General features: G+C 36.4%; 1 protein-coding gene and 1 long non-coding RNA gene across 3 annotated transcripts; one reads left to right on the plus strand and one right to left on the minus strand.

The window, feature by feature from the left end:
- The first annotated feature begins 6573 nt into the window (after nucleotides 1-6573).
- On the plus strand, nucleotides 6574-15279 carry LOC122042418. 2 transcript variants are annotated; one of them, XR_006129219.1, is made up of 3 exons: nucleotides 6574-7649; nucleotides 13851-14041; nucleotides 14184-15279. It is a non-coding gene; the product is annotated as an uncharacterized LOC122042418 (long non-coding RNA). The 2 variants fall into 2 exon arrangements; XR_006129218.1 differs by lacking the exon at nucleotides 14184-15279 and having other exon boundaries at nucleotides 13851-14124.
- Nucleotides 15280-17818: 2539 nt separating this feature from the next.
- Nucleotides 17819-21422, minus strand: LOC122042419 (keratin, type I cytoskeletal 9-like). The gene is made up of 8 exons (XM_042602535.1): nucleotides 21163-21422; nucleotides 19847-19927; nucleotides 19678-19766; nucleotides 19516-19590; nucleotides 19272-19390; nucleotides 18984-19166; nucleotides 18842-18910; nucleotides 17819-18370 (listed from the first exon to the last, which is right to left on the minus strand). The coding sequence occupies exons 1-8, from the start codon at nucleotides 21283-21285 to the stop codon at nucleotides 18075-18077; spliced, it is 1035 nt and encodes a 344-aa protein (XP_042458469.1). The 5' UTR covers nucleotides 21286-21422; the 3' UTR covers nucleotides 17819-18074.
- Between the last annotated feature and the right edge of the window lie 132 nt (nucleotides 21423-21554).

Genomic DNA, 21554 nt, shown 5'->3' on the forward strand with positions numbered 1-21554 from the left:
AACCAATAATTTTGTTACCTTGTCATTTGCTTCGCACCTTTGGACTTGCTCCGGGCTCCATTTGCTCCTCTTGAGAACTTTGCCCTTTGAATTCGTTAGAGCTTCGAAGCCTTCCATAAGAGCAAACCATTGCTCTACCTCCACCATTAAGAAATTCTTGATCCTTGATTTCCAAAGATCGAAGCTTGTTGAAGCGTATGGTGGAGCCACCCTTGTGTCAAATCCAAGTCCATCTTGGAATTGCATCTTGAAGTTGAGCTTCGTGAATTCTTTGACTTTGATGAATTTGCTCCAACTTCTTCACCCTCTAGCTTTGCTTGTTTTGTTTGCCCCTTCCGGCGATGATTCCGGTGAAGAGCGACCTTGCTCTGATACCACTTGTTGGGACCGAAAAGTAGCTAGAGGGGGGGTGAATAGCTCATCGTGTTCCTCGTGTGCTTCGTTGTTGTTTCTTCAAAGATGTGCAGCAGAAATACAAAGAAACAAATGCATACAACGCTAACAAATGGATTTTACTTGGTATCCACCCCACAAGAGGTGACTAGTCCAAGGATCCACGCACACACACACACGCCTCCACTAATAAACACTCCTTTTCGGTAACTACCGAAGGCGGAGAAGCCCTACAAGACTCTCAATACAGAAAGAAAGGAAAGGGAACAAGAGTATAAGCAAAGCTTACAATGAATACAAGAAACCCTAACCCTAGCTTTCTTCTTCTTGCTTTTGATCCGCCTCTTGACTTGGAAGAACCTCCAAGAACCTTCAAGAACTGGTGATCTGGAGCTTAGAGAGAGCTGTGGAGTTGCTGTCGAGGATCTGAGATGAATCGTGCAAGTTCTACCGAAGGAATCGAACGCCTGCGGCATTTATCGACGCTAACGGTCGGATCCTGATCGATTGGATTGCTCCCAATCGATCGGGGAGGCTTTGGATCGATCCACCGATCGACCCAGAGTGCCTCTGTGCTCTCAGGAAATGTCTGGATCGATCAACGGATCGATCCAAGGCTTATCGCGACAAATCGCAGCCACTGATCGATTGGGGCCTCTGGATCGATCGGTTGATCAATCCAGCAGGCTTCTGTGCGCTCGCAACTGCCTCCCAATCGATCCACTGATCGATTGGGACGAAGGCTTCTCGCAGGGACTCCCCAATTGATCGACCGATCGATTGGGCTCCAGTCAATCGATCGGCTGATCGATCCAGCTACTGGTTTTTGCCCAAAACCAAGTCCCAAGCCCCTCAAACCAACATCTAGTCGACCTTGACCTGTTGGTACATCATGCCTAATATCTGGTCACCCTTGACCTGCTAGGACTCCCTCACCAAGTGTCTGGTCAATCCCTTTGACCCACTTGGACTTTTCTCCTTGTGCCAAGTATCCGGTCAATCCCTTGACCTACTTGGACTTTCACCAGATGTCTGGTCAATCTTGACCCATCCGGATTTTCCCCGTGCCTGGCTTCACTCACCAGGACTTCCAACTGCCTAGCTTTACTCACTAGGACTTTCACTTGGCTTCACTCACCAGGATTTTCTCACTGCCTAACTTCATTCACCAGGACTTCCAACTGCCTAGCTTCACTCACTAGGACTTTCACCTGGCTTCACTCATCAGGATTTTCCTTCTGCCTAGCTTCACTCGCTAGGACTTTCACTTCTGCCTGGCTTCACTCACCAGGTCTTTCCAATCAAGTATCCGGTCAACCTTGACCTACTTGACTCCCCATCACAATACATGAACAATTGCACCTGCAACCTCCATGTGTTGTCCACATGTATTGTCAACATGTATTGTCAAACATCAAAACTCAAACCAAGACCCAAGCTTGGTTAACCAGGTCAACCTTGATCTGAGGGATATTACACCAACACTTACAATCTCTCCATTTTTATATGAACAACCCAAGTTAAGTTAGAGTAATAACAAGACATTTGAAATAAATGAATATGCAAGTTTAAAACTTTAGATTAGATATGCAAGTTTAAAATATACTTCCCCCTTAAACCTAACTTCTAACTATCCTCCCTTTGATTATATTAAAAATAGGGGGGTTTACTAAATTAAGTTGTAATTAAAGTCTAAGAAATTTATACTCAAACTTAAAACCAATGACTAACACTTAGGAAGAATTTTGAAATTTATACTAGAAATTCTAATATTTACTACAGAAAGATAAATTTTTCTTAAAAGTGCTTAAAAATAGTTTTGAGATATGACAAATCTTTAAAAAAAATTCTAAGAATATAATAATGTAAGTATTTTTTTTAGAAAAATTAAATTTTCAAAAATTGAGCATTCAAGAATTTTTAATATTAAAAATTATTATTTTAATAGAAAATTAAAAAAAATCAATAATAGTAAAAAAAAAAAAAATCTTAAAATTTTTATTAGATAGAGATCATGATACATTTTTATAGAAAAATAAATTTTATAAAAATAACTTTGTGAAATATTTTTAAGTAAAAAAGCATAATTTTTTTTAAAAAAATCATAAAAACTATACAAGGGTCAAAAAATTTTGAAAAACAAATCTACAAATAGGAAATAAAATCCTCTTTTCGGAAAAATTAATAACTAATTAATTTTGAATAGAAATTGTATGAAGAGATTTATTTTAACACATTGGGCAATCAACAAGCAAATATTAAATTAAATTAAAATTAGAAATATGCATAATTTAAACGAACCATGATTTTGAAACCTCCTTCCTACTAGATTAATTAAGTATTTTCTAAGGAAATATGTTTTTGTCACTTTTCTTATTTGATCTTTGTGAAATCTATAATACTAATTTAATCCTTGAGAGTATCTAAAATTTTAGCATGTAGTATTTCTTAAATTTTCTATTTGATCCTTTAAATTTATATTTTCAGTTTTCAATTTTTTAAGATCCTCTATTAAGCAAGATTTTGCCAAGATTCTTTTTATTTCTAAATTTTTATTTTTAAAATTGTTCTTTTTAGTTTTTAATTTGCACATTGATTTTGTCATTGATTTAATGTTGAAATACAGTTGATCAGGTGGTAAGAGGTATACCTTACTTACCATATCGAAATTGAAGCTTGATTCTCTCCCTACTTTATTGTATTCGTCTGAAGTAGCTCTCCCTTCATCGATGCTGACTTCTGAGATGCTTTGTTCTTCATGGCCAGCCATCAGTGCTAGTCCAGCGTATGCTTTTATTTCTGACTCGGATAATGAGCTTTCATCCCAAATGGCCTTAAAATTCTTGTGCTTGTTTTGCTTAGGTCTCTTGTCTATTTTCTTTTTGAGTTTCGAGCAGTCCTCCTTTATGTGTCCTTTTTTTTAATACTGGTAGTATCAAATATATTTTCTATTTCTTAGATTTTTTTCTATTATGTCTTTCTTTAAATTTGTTAGATCTAAAGAATTTTCTAAATTTCCTTACCATGTAAGCTTCTTGGTCTCCTTCTAGATCTGAGTCTGACTCAGGTTTGTTCTTCTTGGTGACTTTTAGTGCCAGATTCTGACTTGACTCTTTTGTTGTACCTACACATTTAGTTTCATGTAATTCTAAAGTTGAAAAGAGTTTCTCTAGGATACTTACCTCCAGTTGTTTTGAGATGTAGTAGGCGTCGATTATGACTTGATTAATAGAAATACTTGTACAAAGAACAACTAATTAAAAAGAAAGAAAAGAAACAGAAGTTCACTTAGTTTGCAATCAGAGGATTGCAAATCCAAGGTAAGTGAAGGGCACTATTAAATCTCCTTCGAGCAGAGAAGCCTCTTACATCGTTGACAACTCACACAGTAGTAGAACAGACAAAGAACTCATTTACAAGTGTTATTTTTTTTTAACTACTAAAATCAAGGTTGTATTTATAGTCCTGATTCGGACGCCTGGAAGGGTTCCGGGCGCCTAAAGGTGGATAAAATTTTATCCACGATATAACGGATCATGATAGCTCGACAAACGATAAACTTTGTGGTCTGGGTGCCCGAACCGTGCTGAACCAGCCTGCGGTCATGGCTCGCACCCTTGGGTGCCCTAGCTGCCCCGCGGGCGCCCAGAATAGCTCTGGGCGCCCGGACTAGAGTCAATTTGGAGTTGACTTCCGGTCTGGGTCTTCCGCTTCAGCCCCGTTCGATTAGGTGATTTCGGTCATCCAGAATAAGGTTCATCCGAATCCATTTTCGACCTTCTCGAGCAACCTTCTACTCCGGCTTCTTGTCTCTCGGAACAGTCGCTCGTTTCCTTTTCGTCCGCCAGCATACTCTTCCACAGAATCTCTTCCTTCGGACGCACCGAGCCCGTCGACCCTCTCCCGTGCTGTCCTTCTCGCTAGCTGTGTCTTTCACTCGACTTTTTATGCTCCTATGTTCCTGCACACTTAGACACAAGACATCAAAAGATAATAGGATATAACTTTGACTTGATTGATCATATCAAAACCACCAAAGGGTACTTACAAAGTCTTCCTTCCCTATTTGACAGTCTGAGATTATTAACTCATGTCAACTCAATAAATAAGTCTGATTTAATCTATAATTTTAATTCTGACTACTTTCTCTCTCTCTGGAAAAATTGTCCAACACAGTCGACTGCTTTGCTTATCCAACCATTGTCGAGCTCCAATAACTCTTTTCAACATTCTATCCTTAACATCAATTGATTGATAAATTGCCGACTACACACTCGATTGGTCATGCTTCCTTGGCCTTAATTTATTAGTTAATCAACTTTTCCACCAATTGACTATATTTCACACCAGTGAACTAGTTAAAGTCCAGACCTTGATTCGTTGGGATTTTGTGTTCTTGTTCCACAAGTTAATCGTTGCCTATCACTAGTACGACCAATTCTAAAGTCAAGTTTGTTTACCTTAATTCTACCCTTGTCTCATTAGTACAAATGACTCAACTCTCATAAATCACACTAAAATCTTACTATTCGTGTCTAACTTCACCTTTTACTCATCTCATATCAAGTTATCCCATCCCTCATATGCACACAAGTCCTTAGCTCCTCCATACGCCATCATTGACATCTTCACCTATATATATAGTCCACCTCCATGGGCTATCATCTCATCTGTGTTGCTCTACAATCTTCTCCTATCTCTTTAAACTTCAAGCCATTAAACCTCAACATGGTCACATCAAGTCATTGCTCTAGAGTTGTTCTAATCACTTCTTTTGTGCTTCTCGTCTTGAAATCTCTTAAATGTCTCATATCATCTTTCTCTAATCTTTATGAACTTTCAAGATACTATGTATGTCAGTTTGGCCATATCAAGTCACGAGTTCTCTAAGCTCCATGTATGTTCTTGTAAGTACCTATATACTCAAACAAAAATATCAAAATACAAGATAATACTTAAACCTTTTGAACAAATATCATAACCCAAGGTAACACTAAACCCAAGATGACACCGGATCGCTTAGGTCATGTTGCACCAACATTTGTGTCAATGATGCCACCTTTGATGGATTTAAACCATTATTCCCAAGTCCCACCTTCAAGGGAGATTTAGAGAAAGACGAATCTTGAGATGAACATAGATCAATTGTTAACTTTGTCACCACCATCCTTACCCAATATGAGTCTATAATACCATAATTAAAATAAGGAAAAATATTATTAGAAATAGTAGAAAATAATCTTCAAGTTCCTTGGTTGCTTTGTTTATTCATGCAAAAATCATTCTCAAGATAGTGACAAGTCTAATATCCAATAAAGTTAAGAATATAATTTGGATTCAAAGATCAATAGAAGTCATGTAGCTTCTCAAACAACTAATTTAAAGTGTATTAAAAACAAAAATAAGATTTACATATGATATTTATCGACCTAGAAAAAATTTATGATAAAGTCTTAAAAAAAATTATATCGAGAATTCTAGAAAGAAAAAAAAACATCAGCATAACATATACTAAAATAATTATAAATATGTATGAAGATGTAATGACAATAGTGAAAACTTTAGGCAAATTAAATGAATTATTTCCAATAAAGATAGAGTTATATCAATGATCAATTTTAAGTTCTTATTATTTTACAATAATCATCAATGAATGCTTTGGACAATTTAAGATATATTATCATGGTGTATATTGTTTGTAAATGATATTATTTTGATAAATGAAATACATAAAAGGGTAAATGCTAAATATAAATCTTGACTAAAAATACTGAAAGTAAAATGTTTTAGGTTTAATAGAGTATATATACATTATATAAAATTTAAATTTAGCTAGATATTAAATCTATAATTGAGAACTTTAAATATTTAAGATTATTTTTATAAAATAATGGATAGATTGAGAATGTCTCTATATATAATATTAATAAAATAGTTGAAATGAAGAGCCTCGGATATTTAATATGAGGCTAAAGTATCACTAAAGACTTAAAGAAATATTTACCAAACTGCAATGGATCCATCAAGGTCAGATTCTATTTATTTGGTAGAATAAATTGTAAAACTAAAAAAAATTACCGCGTGAAAAACTTTAACTATTTATTTTGTAAAACGGATGAATTATTTATATATGAAATAAGATTCATATATCGATTAAAATTCTGGATTAGTTCTTATCCACCTAAAATTGGGTCGAACAACTTTCCTCCCAACTCTGCCTTCAACAATGCGAGTTGCGGACGGCCTTGCCCTGCGCAGGCTGCACTGTGCTACCGGCTGCGCGACAGCCTGCCCTGCTCGACCCCGCTTTGGCGGTCGTGCAGGGCCGCCTCACACTCATCGTGAGCAGCGAGCATGCAAGGCTGCCTCACGCTCGTCGCGAGCAGCGGGCGGCCCACCCTTCTCCACTCCCCGTCTCTTTGATCCATGGTCGGAATCTCCTCCTCTGAGGAGGTGGAGGGGGAGGCTCCGACGCTACTTCTCTGTAGGCATTCCCCTCCACTTCTGAGCTCAGCTTCTCCAGCTCCATCAATTCTTCTTCTTCTTCGAGATCTAAGCTTGAATTTCGGTAGCCAAAAACACAACGAGCAGTTGAGAGGAAGTGCAAAGGAGGAGAAGTGGGAGATGCGTTGCGATTGAGAGCAAAGGAGCAAGAAAGGGATTCACTTTTTGACTTGTAAATGACATTTGACATCCTCCGCTCGCTCTTGATGCGCTTGTGAGGCTGGGGACGTGAACTTGCAGCAAGATGGTGATTGTCGCCTAGAAGGAGATTGGATTACTGCTAGTTACAAGTTATTTGCCCTACTCCACCTTCGCCTACAAACCCTTAAATCCCTTCCCCATCGACAAGACCGTCCAATCCCTCTTCCAACGCCGATGCCACCCCGCACAAAGTCTCTTACCGGAAAAGGCAGGGCGAGGACGGCGGAGAAGAGAAATCTCTTCTTAAAACGGGCAAGCATTATGCTAGCGGCCTCCACCTCCTCATCTTCCTCGACCGCTACCACAGGTAGCAGGAAGCCCGTGGTGGTCTCCCGCTAGGCACCACATGCCAAAGCTATTGGATCACAGTCTGGAGAAAAAAAGGAAGAGGGATTGCTCTCGGAACCCTAATGAACAGGCGCAGAAGCGGAGAGCCAGAAAGGAGACGATCCGCGACTCTTCCGTATGACAATAATATCTGGGCTTTGCCGGCTTCCTGCCACCATCTACTTCAGGAGCGACGCTCCTTGAATATTAATATTGGTAACCAGGTCTGCTTCTTTCCTTGCTTGCCGGTTCCCATTCTGTCTTGTTATAGCTTCAAACGTAATCAATCCTTCCGTGGTTAATCTTGGCAAAAAGTTTGTATTGGCGCATCAATGTGTTCTAATACTTATCTTCTTTCATAGATACCTGCTTTTAACTAACAATTTATATATTACTCACCTGGGAGAACTAGTTTCCTTAGCAATGCATGTATAAGAAAGAGTTCATCCTAAGGAGTTGAAGGTAGCAAGATGATAAGTAGAAACAATAATTTCGTCAGGAGTATCTTGCAAATTACAATTTTCATGGAATTGGAGCTTATAATGAATCTTTGATGGATAAAACATAGCACAAGTCCACTTAAAAGCTTTGATTGAAATAACAAACTTCACTATGGGATATAAGTATTTCTGGTCCCACCGCAAAATGAGACTCTTGGTTTCCAAATTCGTAGTTCTTGCAGTGATATCTTTCTAATTTCACCTACAAGTTCAATATTTGCTTAGTTGGTAGGCTTTGATTCATACACTACATAATGTGAAGTAGTACAACCAACCATCAAGATTTTTTTGCTAGTTGGTGGTGATATGCTGTCAGGCCACTAGTTTTTGAATATTTTTCATATTTTTCATATTGAAGTTGCTTTTCTATTTAATATCATAGTGATCTTTTTCTGAATGAATGATATTCTGTTCACAACAAGAGTAGCGAACTGGGCACCTGCATATTGGTTTCCACAGTATTCATTTAAGCAATTTTCTTGGATGGACTTGTTTTCTTGAAAGAATTTTGATTTGTATGATCTCTTGTTTAGGAGAGTAGGCTTTTAATAAATTATTCAGTTGGTAATCTGTAATATTTTGGGATGTTAAGTAATTTTGGTTTGCAATTTAGAAAGTAAAATCGTTTTGTAGGAGTTTTAATGAGATTGGTATATTTCTCAATTTATATTGATTAGTTCCCTAGTTTGTTTGTGTTAAGGTCTATAAAGAGGTATAACATTCTATTGTATGTTCATCTTTTTTATTAATAAAATTCTTCTTTGTTAGTTGAATTTATTTATTTTCTATGTGAGACACTTATTCTTCATGTTGTGCCAATTTTGTCTTAAATTTCTAAGTGAGTTTAGGGTTTGTTACAACTATTTAGTAACAGAGGATCTTTATGCCACATTTTTTCTACATCAAGTGGTTTCACAGTCAAATTCATGATTCAATGTTCGATACTTTGTTTTGTCTACCTTAAACACCAAACCATCTACAACCCTATCACAAAATTCCTTCTGTTTAGTCACCTACAACCACTTCACTAATCCATTGAACCCTCTACCTCCTCATAATCCAACACCAAGCAAAAGGTCTGTGTTGGTACTGATATCACATCCTCCTGCACTATGTTTCTAGTGACCCTAGTTGTTGCCCCTCAAGAACTCACCTGGGCAATTCCTCACCAACCACCCTCCTTCAATAGACCGTTTTCCCACCTTCCACCCATCTTAGTAGGATTCAAATGATTGAACATTACGGACAATAATAAAAGAAAACGGATAGAATCATCCATGAAGGTTTGGATTAAAAAGTTAACAATATTGGTATCATGTGTACTACGATGATGAGTAAGTTCAAGAATGTAGCTAGATGTATTTTAAGAGTGCCAAACATAAAGGGAAAACACATAAGAAGAGTTGGAGGTACAAAAGGTTATTAGTTTAAAGAATAAGATTATTTAAAGTGTATCTAAATTTGAGGCAAAAAAGTAATAAGCATGCGAAAGCTTGAACTATATGATTACTTTTATGATAACCTAGGAACTAAGAATGGTGAAAACTATCTCTATTGGAGTGCAAAGTTGGAGAAAGGTAATGTTAGATACTTAAAAGATGAAGATTAAAAGATTCTTATTGGTAATAATGCCACTTAGGAAACATGTAGCTTTGTTATTAACTATTCAATGAGCATTGTACAACTAATTTGGTTTTAAAGGCTAAAAATTATTGAAGATTTAGAAATCATAGATTTGTTCATGATATTACAATAGGTGAGGCTAAATAAGCTTTGAAGAAAGTGAAAGTAGCTAGAATCATTAGTATGAATGATATTCCTATTAAAGATTAGAAGAGTTAAGAGAAAAAATAGTTTTGTTAACATAATTTCATAATCTTTGAGAATTGAATGGATGACCAAAGAACAACAAAAAAGATTTTAAGTGTCTATCTATAAAAAAAAATTAAAAGATTTTAAATGCCTATTTATAAAAAAAAAAAGTAAAAAAATTTAAGTGCCTATTGATATATTATGTCGTTTTAATTGTAAAGTTATATAATTGATAAATCATACTGTAATACTTCCAGACAAGTTATTCAATGGAGAATAAAGGATGAAAAAAAAGTTATAAGGGATGATATAACCATATTATTTTAAAAATATTGGTTTCGTAAAATATCAGCTATAGATTTTATTTATTTACTAAGACAACTAAATTTGCATATACTTTTTATTGATTTAAATAAGCTTTCAGCTTATTGTGGAGCCCCTAGTCAACTATTATGGTGGCAGGATTTAAAGGAAAAAAAAATCTAGTAATTATGTTGCTTAAACAATATATATGATAATGTTGTTATTTGCGTCAGAGTTAGTAGAAGTGTGGCAAATGATTTTTCTATAAGTGTAGTTTCAGATCAAGAGTTAACTCGAAGCCCCTAACGTTTTATGTTGAGTTAATGCATTGAAGCACAACCTTTAATATATATTTTTTCTATCAAATGTAGCACAATATTTTGTTTTATGTAATCTAGCATAATGCTTAAGTTTCGTGTTAAAACCTAATATTCATTTTTATTTTGTTCCATCTCCGTTAAAACACTTGTTGTGCATGTGGCTACTTGGCTACTTGCCATGTAGCATAGCCCAAGTGTTGGGTGCCTAAGTGGATACATCTTTGACCTAATAGAGCAATTTTGCTCAATTCTATTGATTATTCTATTTTTCAAATGATTTTGACCATTAGCATTGAAATATCATCAAATTAAACTTGATAATCAAGATTTAATAAATTCTTAGCATGGTGCTTGAAAATTTGATTTGAATTTGATTAACAAATGCTAATAGCAATACAACTCGTTTCTAAAGTTTTGAGTAATTGTTGTGCCCCCTTAGGCTAAAAGAGAAGTGATATGTAATTGTTCTATGAGACCATACTTAAAACCCTAATACTTTATGGATCAAAGTGATTGGCTTTAGAAAATAGCACACGAAAGAGATTTAATATAGCATATATGAGAATATTAAGATGAATATGTGGTGATATTATAAAATGTAAAATAAAAAATTTCTAATCTTCAGGAGCTATATAACTCTAAATGATCATGGAATGAGAGAACATATTAAGATGATATGGACATATTCAAAGATGACTGATAAATCGCATTATGAGAGTTAAATGTATTCGAGTGAATGTTACAATGAGTGGAGAGAGCATTTAGAAAATATTAATCAATGTAATAGCAAATTAAGTGCTAAATTGCATTATAAGTGTTAAATGTATTCAAATGAAAGTTCTATAGAGTGGAGAGAGCCAAAAAAAAGTGGAGAGAGCATCAAGAAAATATTAATCAATGTTATAACGAATTAGTTAATTTGAGTATTACTAATGATATTGCTTTGCATAGAGTTTAACGGAGGAATAAGGTTCATGTAGATCCTATATAGTTGAAACAAATATTGCTTGATGACAATGAGTTAGATATTGTGATTTAATATTGCATGAATATCTATCTTCTCTTAACTTCTCGTCTATTGAGTTGCACCTTAATGTTGTCTCATAGTACTTTTTTTATTTTATCTTTTCTAATAATTTTGTAGATCTATCTAAGTTTTTTTTTTTAATCTTTTTACATAAGTTGTTTTATACATATCTCATAACTATGCCTCACATTGATAACGTGACTTATCTTAATGTTATATGATGATTATATAAGACTCTAGAAGCTTCTTTACAAGTTGAACTTGAACTTTAGAAGTTTTAAATTTTAAAATGGGGAATAATATTATAATTAGGTGTTCGATAAAAGTTGAGCATGTTATATTTACCACTTTTCTATTGAAGTTGCACTAGTCACTGGAGACTTAAATTCACTTTTCCGTACAAGTTATTATTTCTGAACTCTTAATTGATAACATATTTATGTGGAGTTCATTATTATGTTTCTATTGTTTAAATATATTTTTGTTCTCTTTAATTGAACTTTTCTGTAATTAGTTAAAATTATTTTTATTTAAATTTTTCTAGAAAACATTTTTTTATTTAAATTGTTCCCTTGTAATTTTTGTATGTTACTTCTCTTACAACTTTGGTAGATGACATCATAAGTTACTTGAAAAAGATCGTGAGGCAAAGAATGTAGTGTACATATTCATTGACTGTGCAATAAGAAAATTCACCACATAAGAGAATTGCTATTGTATTAAGATTATTTTATTAAATACTACAAAAGAATTTACCATCCGTAAGCATGAACCACAAAATCATTGTCTGATTGCACATTGAATGCTGAGTTAGTTTCATTTTTGCATCGATACTTTCATCCTCTGTATGACACTAGTTTGTTTTTCTCAAATTTTCCACTTAATTTACTTGAGTTTTTTCATCTTTTCCATATGGTCACAATTGACAAATGCAGATTTTTTTAACATATGAGTTTCCATGCACGGCTAGTGATCATTTTACTACCACATTAAAGAAATCTACATGATTGTGACCCGTGTTGTAAATAGCCATAAGCAGTGACGAGACGGTCATTGATCGCCTATTACCTAGGTGGTACCTAGACAGTGCCTAAGCGGTTAAATTTTTTAATTATTTTTTATAGATTATAAATAATTATTATTCTTTATAATATTACTTTTAATCAAATATATTATTTAAAAATTAAAATTTTGATCTAAATATTTAAAAATAAAAAATATTTTTTAAAAAAAAATATACATATATTAAATTAATTGGATAATTTTGTTAGACTTTAATTAAGTCTATTTAAATTATCCTAATCATATGTAGGAGTTGAATAAAATTATTAACTTAAAGTTATTTAATTAAACTCTAACTTATGCAGGTCGTGTACCTATTTTGATCGGGTGACGAGTCCAATGCGTTGTCAAGACCGCATGACGAGTTCGGAAGCGTCGTCGAGAACACACGAAGCCTCCGTACACGTCGCCGTGCTCGGGCAACGCATCTAGGCATGTCACCGGGCTCAGACGACGTGTCCAAGCTCGTGGGATGTGTCCGAGCCCGTCACAGAGCTGAGACGACGTGTCCAAGCTCATAGTCGGGCTCAGGCAACGCGTCGCAGTGGCAAAATGATGATAGCAATGGCGGTTCTAGGCGCGGCGGTTATGCAAGGAGGTGAGTTACCACCTAAAGCATTGCCTCAGCAAAGGCGGTGCAGTTGATGCCCGCCTAGGCATCGGCGATGCCTATGCGGCCGTCTCAACAGTCATTTAAAACACTGATTCTAATTAGATAACTAAAACATTACCTGGAAGCTAAAAAGGATATTTGAGAAACATGATATTTGAAAGTGCTATGATTTTTTTGCCATTAATTTTTCATAATCCTTTAGGTGATAAAAAAAATTATTATGACTGAGTTATTTTTCCCTTCTCCTTTATGGTTCACTTTACACTTATTGCATGTGAGGTGTTTATTACAGAATGAGATTGGGCTTTGTATGTGTTCTATATTTGCAAGAGAAATAAATTCGTGACTATATTTGAGAATAAGATATGGTGGTCCCTAAAATAATTAGGATTGAATTAATGATGATACTCCAGATATCTTGTATACGACGACCTATCATTAAACAAAGAAATTACTTAATTAAGAAAACTATAGGTCATGTCATTGTAACAATATCAATGCCTCTGTTTCTTTCCAAAGGTATATTTCTTCCGTATTTTGCATCAAATAGAGTGATTATTTATCCATGCCTATTTACATGTGTCAGAAAATAATCGATTGTGTTATACATCTAGTTGACATGCATGTTTTCTCATTTGTTATTCAATAAACCTTATGATAATTGTATTTTTTTTTTCATATTCAGAATGGGCAATCGAATCAAAGAGATGAAGGAATTAGATCCCTTCTTTGTAATAGATGTTTTATTAAACCCTAAAATTAATTTACTGTTACATCTCTTTGCACAGGTTGGAAGAGTTTTGCTGGGTTTATTTCTCCAGTGTCTAGTTGTAGTGGCGATGTCAAAGGTAGATGTGGAGGAGATGGAAAAGGGCATATGCCCTCTAGGCTTGCAAAAGAAATGAGCTAGGATATTGAAGCTCTTGTGATTATCTGAGAACGATTGAGTTTATGTAACTCAGCTTCATCGCATTGACAAGTGAGTCTCTTTGTTTTGATACATATCATTGAGTCTTTTGGACATGGATAACATAAGCAATGTGATAAATTCATTTTTATCTTTGTGTACACTCTTTTACATATATACAACTGATATATATGCAATATTTTGATTTGGAAAGATATAGCTGATTACTCTACGGGATCATAATTTAGTCATCTATTGGAAGCTTCTTTGTGGTAAGAAATTTCATTTTGAAAGTTGAATGAACTGAATAGTAAAAATTCAATTTGTGTAAATTTTTATACTCGTAAGCCATGAATTACATGATATGTGAGATTAATCATGATACATCCAAATGTTTTTTTATCACTTTTAAATGTCTTACGATATCGTTTTATGGGCAAAGAAGCAGGTATAGCTATTAGGTGAAATATATAAGTTTTTGATGAAATGATACTAATTTAGTGAAACATTTAAGTGATCCCACAACGTTTAATTTACATTTCACTAAACAGGTGGTATTATTCCATCAAAAACTTGTATGTTTAACCTAGTAGTCCTGCCTGCTTCTTTTCCCATAAATCAAATATATTTTTAAAAGTGAGAAATGATGTAAAATAGAAGTAATGATGTATATATTTGTAGCATGATATCTAGAACCGTTCAGAATTATTTATCAAGCAAACACATTTGAGCATTCCATGATTAACCTCATAGATCATGTAATCCATAATTTATAAGCATTAAAATTACACATTAAATTTTGCAATAGATGATTAATTTATGAGATCTTATGGAGTAATTTGTTTCATCTTTCCAGCACAGAATATTGCATGTGTATCAACACAAAAATAGGAATGAATTTATCGCATTGCTTATGTTATTCATGTTCCAAATACCCATAAAGTTGTATTCAAACAAAGACATTCACTTACTAATGCCATGAAATTGGGTTACATAAACTTAATCGTATCTCAGATACTTACAAAAGAATCTCTTCAGCCTGGCTCGTTTCTTTTGTAATCCTAGAAGACATGAACCTTTATTTGAAATGGGATCAAGCTCTAGTAGACTTTTCATCCTTTCTGCAGTCTTCTCTCTGGAGCTGCATCAATTGATGGATACACATCAGCAATACTCGATTGTACAACATCCATCCATGACCCTAGTATCTGGGGTTGACTAATTCTAGATAGCAAACCAAATCTACTTCAAAAATGGGTTAACATCCATGTAGTTTAAATCAAATGGTTAGCACTAAGACAATTTGTTGTTGTTATTGTTGCATCCTAAAACAAATGAAATTAATTATACTAAACATGCCATATAGTAGTTTTAATTATTGTGGAAACTTTAATTTATGAGTTAAATGAACCAGTAATAATTGCTGGAATAGCATGAGATTGACAACTGTTTATCTGGCTAGTAGTGTGTCCTTCAGATGGCAGTGTCGGCTAAATGTTGAAATACAGTACAAAAATCAACCGATAAGAACAAGAGCTATTAAATACGCCAATGAAAGAAAGTAGCCGAGCAAAAAACTGCAGCGTGCTAGATATTCGTGCTGTCTTTTTAATGCCATCATACATGGCTCGGAACGAAAAGAAGAATTCAATCCATTTTGCTCAGGCGCTTCTACATTAGCTTAGTCTGGTTAATATAGAATGGTAAACACATGCAGTAGAAGGGAAATCTCAAAGTTCACAGCACCTTTTGTGACTGAAAATCACAGCAACCAAATTCACCAGTTGCCCAACTGAGAAAAAAGAGATCATGAAGGTCATTTCGATCCTGGAAAATATTTTGTTCACTTGTTAATTGCGTAATGCTACTTCAACATATAAGTAAATTAGAAATTTACTGCAAACTTTAACTGGCTGGGATGCATCAGGCAATCTGCCAAGAAAAGAACTATTATTGAAGCTCATTTAGATCTCATATGCACTGTTAGAATAATATTCACGTCGAATAAAAAAATGTATTAATAAAATCAGTAAATATTTAAAAAAAAAACTTATTCTGCACACACGCCCAGGAGGCAGCATGGCCATGCCAGGCAGCCCGGCGAGGTGGTCACACGCACAGCTAAGGTGACGGTCAGTCGTGCATCCATAAAATATAAACTAAGGGATGATCCTTTGATTTGGATAGACTCCATCTTTAAATAAGTGGGGTCCATCCAAATCAAGGATCTAAAAAAATAAATCATCCTCTAATTCGTAATTTACCGATCAGAGGATTCGTCCTCGTGCAAGTTTGATGCGCGCGCAGCCAAGGCTGCGGTCCACATTGATGATGGTTCATGATAAGCAGCACCAACTTCACGTTGGATTACAAATCCAAGTATGTGACGCTTTGGATTAGCGAGTCACTTTTTGGGATAAATCCATGTATGTGATCTGACAATCAAGGCCCAGTAGCAATCTTAAAGGTCCATTAACCTAGCACTTGCTAGTTAGCCCATCATAGGCCCACAACTGAGAACCGGAGCCTCCATTGTCGCCCCAAAAAGGTGAAGCTGGCAGCACTGCTCACTGCCCCAACACCTAGCCAGCAGTAGCTAGCGTTCCTTCTCCGTCGCTCCTCTGATTTGACGAACGTACAACGCACCCTTATTGTCATTCACCAATCACCACTCCCCATCACCGAACATCAGCGATGTGGCCAATCAGAGGTGCTCCTGTCATCACTGACGTGTGCATCCGCCAGCAACAAGATTAGCAGCAACTCGAGGGAATTCACTTCTCGAATCCGATGTCAAACCAGAGCTTACCGTCGATCCGATGTCAAACTAGAGGCCACAGTCATAACCACTTGTCGGTTCCTCTGCTGTAAACGAAGGATTCCGACTACTAGGCCTCTATTTGGAACACAGACCAAACTCGCTGAGTTAAAAGGTGGGCAGAGTACATCCACACCTCGAAAGGCAACCCATCAATAGCCACCGTCCCCAGCAGCCACTGTCCATGTTGTTCTCCAAGACTATGTCGCCACAGCTCCTGCAGCACAATAGCACTGTCAAAGGCCCTGTCTCTTCCATGAGCTCAGCCGGCTTCCCCACCGGAGAGGCTACATCCACCTCTCGCCGCATCCAGCTGCATCAATGTTGAGAAATGTTAACTTATTTGTATAGATTGGCCTCTTCGTACCCCACTACTTGGCTGCTCATCTAGCTCCATCTCCTCCTTGTTCAGAAATGCTATGTGATTCTTGCAGATTCTTTCATAATTTTTTTAAAAAAAAATATTAAAAATAAAAATAAACTTCCTAAGGTGGCACCTTTGCGACCAAGGCAACAAGTGGTGCCTATCTGGAATTTCTATCCGCCATGGAATAAGATCCATTCCAGAAGAGCAAGACATGTCCTGGGTTCCAACCATCAGCTTCTCCAAGACTCCAACAAGCCTCATCAACTGAGGCGAGAGGCAGCTCATGCGCATCATATTCCTCACAGCCTCCTCGTCTAGCACACTGCCATCATCAAGCTCTGTTCACTGCTACTTTGAATATCCAGCCTCATTCTCCTCACAACATCCATCATTGCACATCCAACTCACTAGGTTGATATTCTTTTAATTGCAGATTAGTTTTTACTCAATGAACAAACATATCATGGTTTCCGTGAGAATTAGACTTCATTGTAACTTTACATTCTCACATTGCTATATTCATAAGCAACACTATAAAATTCAGAAAAAACACGGCATAAATGTTTTGAGTTGAGCTTTTACCAGCATTAAAATAAGTTGGATGGCGTATCAAAAGCCAATTATATTGTTTTGACATGGTCCACCGTAATCTACGAATCTGACAAACAGAAGACTCAGTGTGAGAACTAGAATTGTCAAAATAAACGAGTTATATGAACAAAAGATATGGAGAAAGCTTACAGCACAAACTCCACGATTATGAGGATTACAGAATCATAATGAGCAATCAACATAAACATCTTGCCTTGAAAGCACACGATTTTGTTGCGATTGCAACACAGTTAAGAGCCCAAAAAAGAGCATTCTTTTCCTACATTAACTAGCAAAAGATGGAACATGTGCAAAACACAATTAGGGCATCAAAACTGGTTCGCTCTCCCTCGGCCGCCCATCCTGCCTCGTCCACCACCCATCATCCTTCCTCGAACATTACCATAAACCCTCCCCCCTCCTGCCCTTCCACCGGGCATTCGGTCTCCGCCATATGCTCCACCTGTCATTCGGTCTCCTCCGCCATATGCTCCGCCTGTCATTCGGTCTCCGCCATATGCTCCGCCTGTCATTCGGTCTCCTCCGCCATATGCTCCGCCTGTCATTCGATCTCCACCTCCATATGCTCCGCCTGTCATTCGGTCTCCACCACCATATGCTCCGCCTGTCATTTTTCATCATTTATTTTCACGCAAAGCATATTTTCAATCAACAAAATAGAAAAATCACATCAAATGTTTCTCTTCTTAAAATGATCCTAAACTACAATTTTTTAGTTGCAAGAAAATTTTCTACATGGTAATATTTTGCTAAGTAGCAGAGCATGAAAAATCCACAACTATCAGGTTGGCAAGAAATAACTAAAACTAGACTATAGGTATCTCTGGTTAGAGCATGGAGATGGATTCAACATTTTAGCTGCAGAAACCCATCTTTCAAATGCATTGTTAACATATTAACAAAAAGGGTTAATTCAGTAAGAAAAATAACCTATTAGGCAAACTGGTAGTTTATTGAGGTTACATCAAATAGATTAATGATAATAAAGCTTGCATATCAAGTTTCGTGTACAAACAGAGAACCAACATGGAAAATCTGCTACATAAGCAAGATGGAAATTAGAAGGCACACTTACCACGATAACTCCAATTGCTTCTACCACGTCCACCACCTCGACCCCAATTAGAGTTCCATCCACCATTTTCTATCCCACATAATGTTTGTGAGTAAAGAAAAACCACTATTATTATTACAAACTCATTTAACAGTAAAACTACCTTGGTATCCACCATATCCACCTTGGTTGTATCCATAACCACCATAGCCAACTTGATTGTTTCCTCCATAACCAGCATACCGACCTTGACTGTTGTCATATCCACCATAGCCACCACCATATCCTCTCCCCCACCCTCTTCCTCTACTTCTACCCCTTCCTCTTCCACGTTGGGCATAAGAATCTTCATCAAGCATTAAACAAACTCAATTAGTTCAATGTTATGTGAATGGTAAATGAAAACAATATTATTTTCCCCACAATGAGGATGATGATACAAGAATTGTACCTTCATTAAGCTGGCCTTGTGCTTGGTTTGATTGAAATTGCTGCTGTGGTTGAGACTGTTGACGTTGTTGGTATCTTTGCTGATACCTTGGCTGTTCAAGATGTGAGGGAGCTTGATACCTACCAATTAAGACAAAACCAACAGAGAGAGTGTGTCATTATCACACTCCTGCATCCAAGGTACCTTCTTAAAGAGAGCCAAGTAGATTACATGAGATATATCATAAGAAGAAACAAATGTATACCCAGGGGAATTCTTGTTAAGCTCTCTAGTTGACAAAGATATTGAAATCATTGAAACATGGCGTACCATCTCCAAACTGCATAAACGCACAATTATAAAATGATATCTGGCAGAACTTTTACAAATTGTAATATATGAACAGCTAAAACAGCGATAAACTCACGGTACAAGACCCTCTTCAATTGGTTCCCAAACATCAGTGATGCTAACTGAACTGATTTGTGTTTCCTGATATAGCCCAGGCATCCTTTTCTGAACTCAATATATGTGGAAATTAGAGTAAAACACAATGCAAGTTTAAGCAGTACAAAGGGATAAACATTAAAGGAAACCTTGATAATCTCTGCAATAGCTACTGCTTTGCTTATCGCTTGCCCCATTGCCTTTAAGACAATCTCCCTTATATGTTTTTCCTGTTTGAAATATTATAACTCATCAAGTTTTTTTTTAAAATAAAAATTGAACACCACAAATACAAATATTAAACTGCGTGCTTTTTCTGAATAAAAGAACTAGGAATGGAACAAGCATGAACCAGTATGCTTGAAAACCTTATGGATATGGTGGTTAAAGACCCTCAGGTTTATATTAATCACTCTCAAAAAAATATTTAAATGAAAAATATTGAGCAATGACATCAGTATGGCTTGTAAAAATCCAGAGAGCGATCGTAACTAAATTTATTTCCAGAGCAGAAATCTGTTTTTGAATTATGAACCAAAAATAAAAAATCTAGATTACTAGTCGTTCTATCGATGAGGATTGGATCACACACAAAGACATGGATGGAAAATATAATTATGCATTCTTACTTGTGTGGATATAGGCACTTTTCTTCACTATCATACATGTCTTGGTAAATGCTAAAAAAGTGCCTTTAGCAACCACCCAAGCCGCTAACTAGCATGGCACTAACATTCCTAGTTTAATGAAAAAGCTAACATTTCGCCAAGATACTGATTCCACATAATTAAACCAAAGTAAGCTTCCTAATATCATCTATCAGAATATTTTACTTAAAAGAACAGGCACAAAATACAACAACCAAGACTTATCCCACTAGGTGGGGTGCAACATGCACAAAATAGAAAAACAAAAATAAGTTTGCAAGTATAAAATCAAAGCTGGTCCAGAATGTGGTTTTATTTTACTGGCCAGCTAAGAACGTTGATCACATTCTCCAATGAAACTATAGTAGATTAGATGTACCTATATAACTAAAATATGGACTTACTGCATGACACCAGGAGGCATTTCTTATTCATTACTAAGAGTCTCCCTGTAAGAATGTAAATAAGCCTTATGTATCAACAGAAAATGATGGAGCTGTAGATGCTCATGTGGTTCTAAAGATTCGAGATCCGCCTATTTAAGCATCTGACATTAAGGTGAAACGAACCTACGCAATTAGGGTCGTCCTCGAGAAAATTAAAAGTGCAACCTTTAATGCATTCTGAAAAAAGAAAAAGGAAAAACTAGTATGTCCGTGCGTCGTTCATCAACGTCGAACCAGAGAGCGACGTCGACAACATTTACAAAACCCCCAAAATTGGAATGGCTACAACCCTTGCAGACAGAAGCGGAAAGCATCTGGGACAAGGCACGTCGTAAAGGAAAAGGAATGAGGAGAAAGGTTACAGATCCATACCTGGAGAAGGCTCGTGGCGTAGCTGACGTAGTTTCGGATCACACCCTGGCCGGTGATTCGAATCTCGTTCTCATTAATGGCCGACTCTGGCCGCGGCTTCTCCACCTTCTGGTACCTGTCCATGGTTGGGGCGTGGCGGGGCGGGGCGGGAGCGCGGCAGAGCCAAAAGGATCGAAGTGGTTAGGGTTTTGATGGGGATGGAGAGGTGGTGGCTAGGGTTCTTCTGGTCCTGACCTTAAATACCGGCACACAAATAACTAATAAATAAAATTCGGCAAATTATTCCCGGAGGGGAATGCGACGAGGGGGTGGAAATCGAACCGCCACAAATTTATAGCGACGCCTCTATGGCTCCATCACCGTCCGTTAACTTTTTTTATGTTATTGTATCA

The sequence above is a fragment of the Zingiber officinale genome, chromosome 2A, assembly GCF_018446385.1.
Source record: "Zingiber officinale cultivar Zhangliang chromosome 2A, Zo_v1.1, whole genome shotgun sequence".
Classification (NCBI taxonomy): Eukaryota; Viridiplantae; Streptophyta; class Magnoliopsida; order Zingiberales; family Zingiberaceae; genus Zingiber; species Zingiber officinale.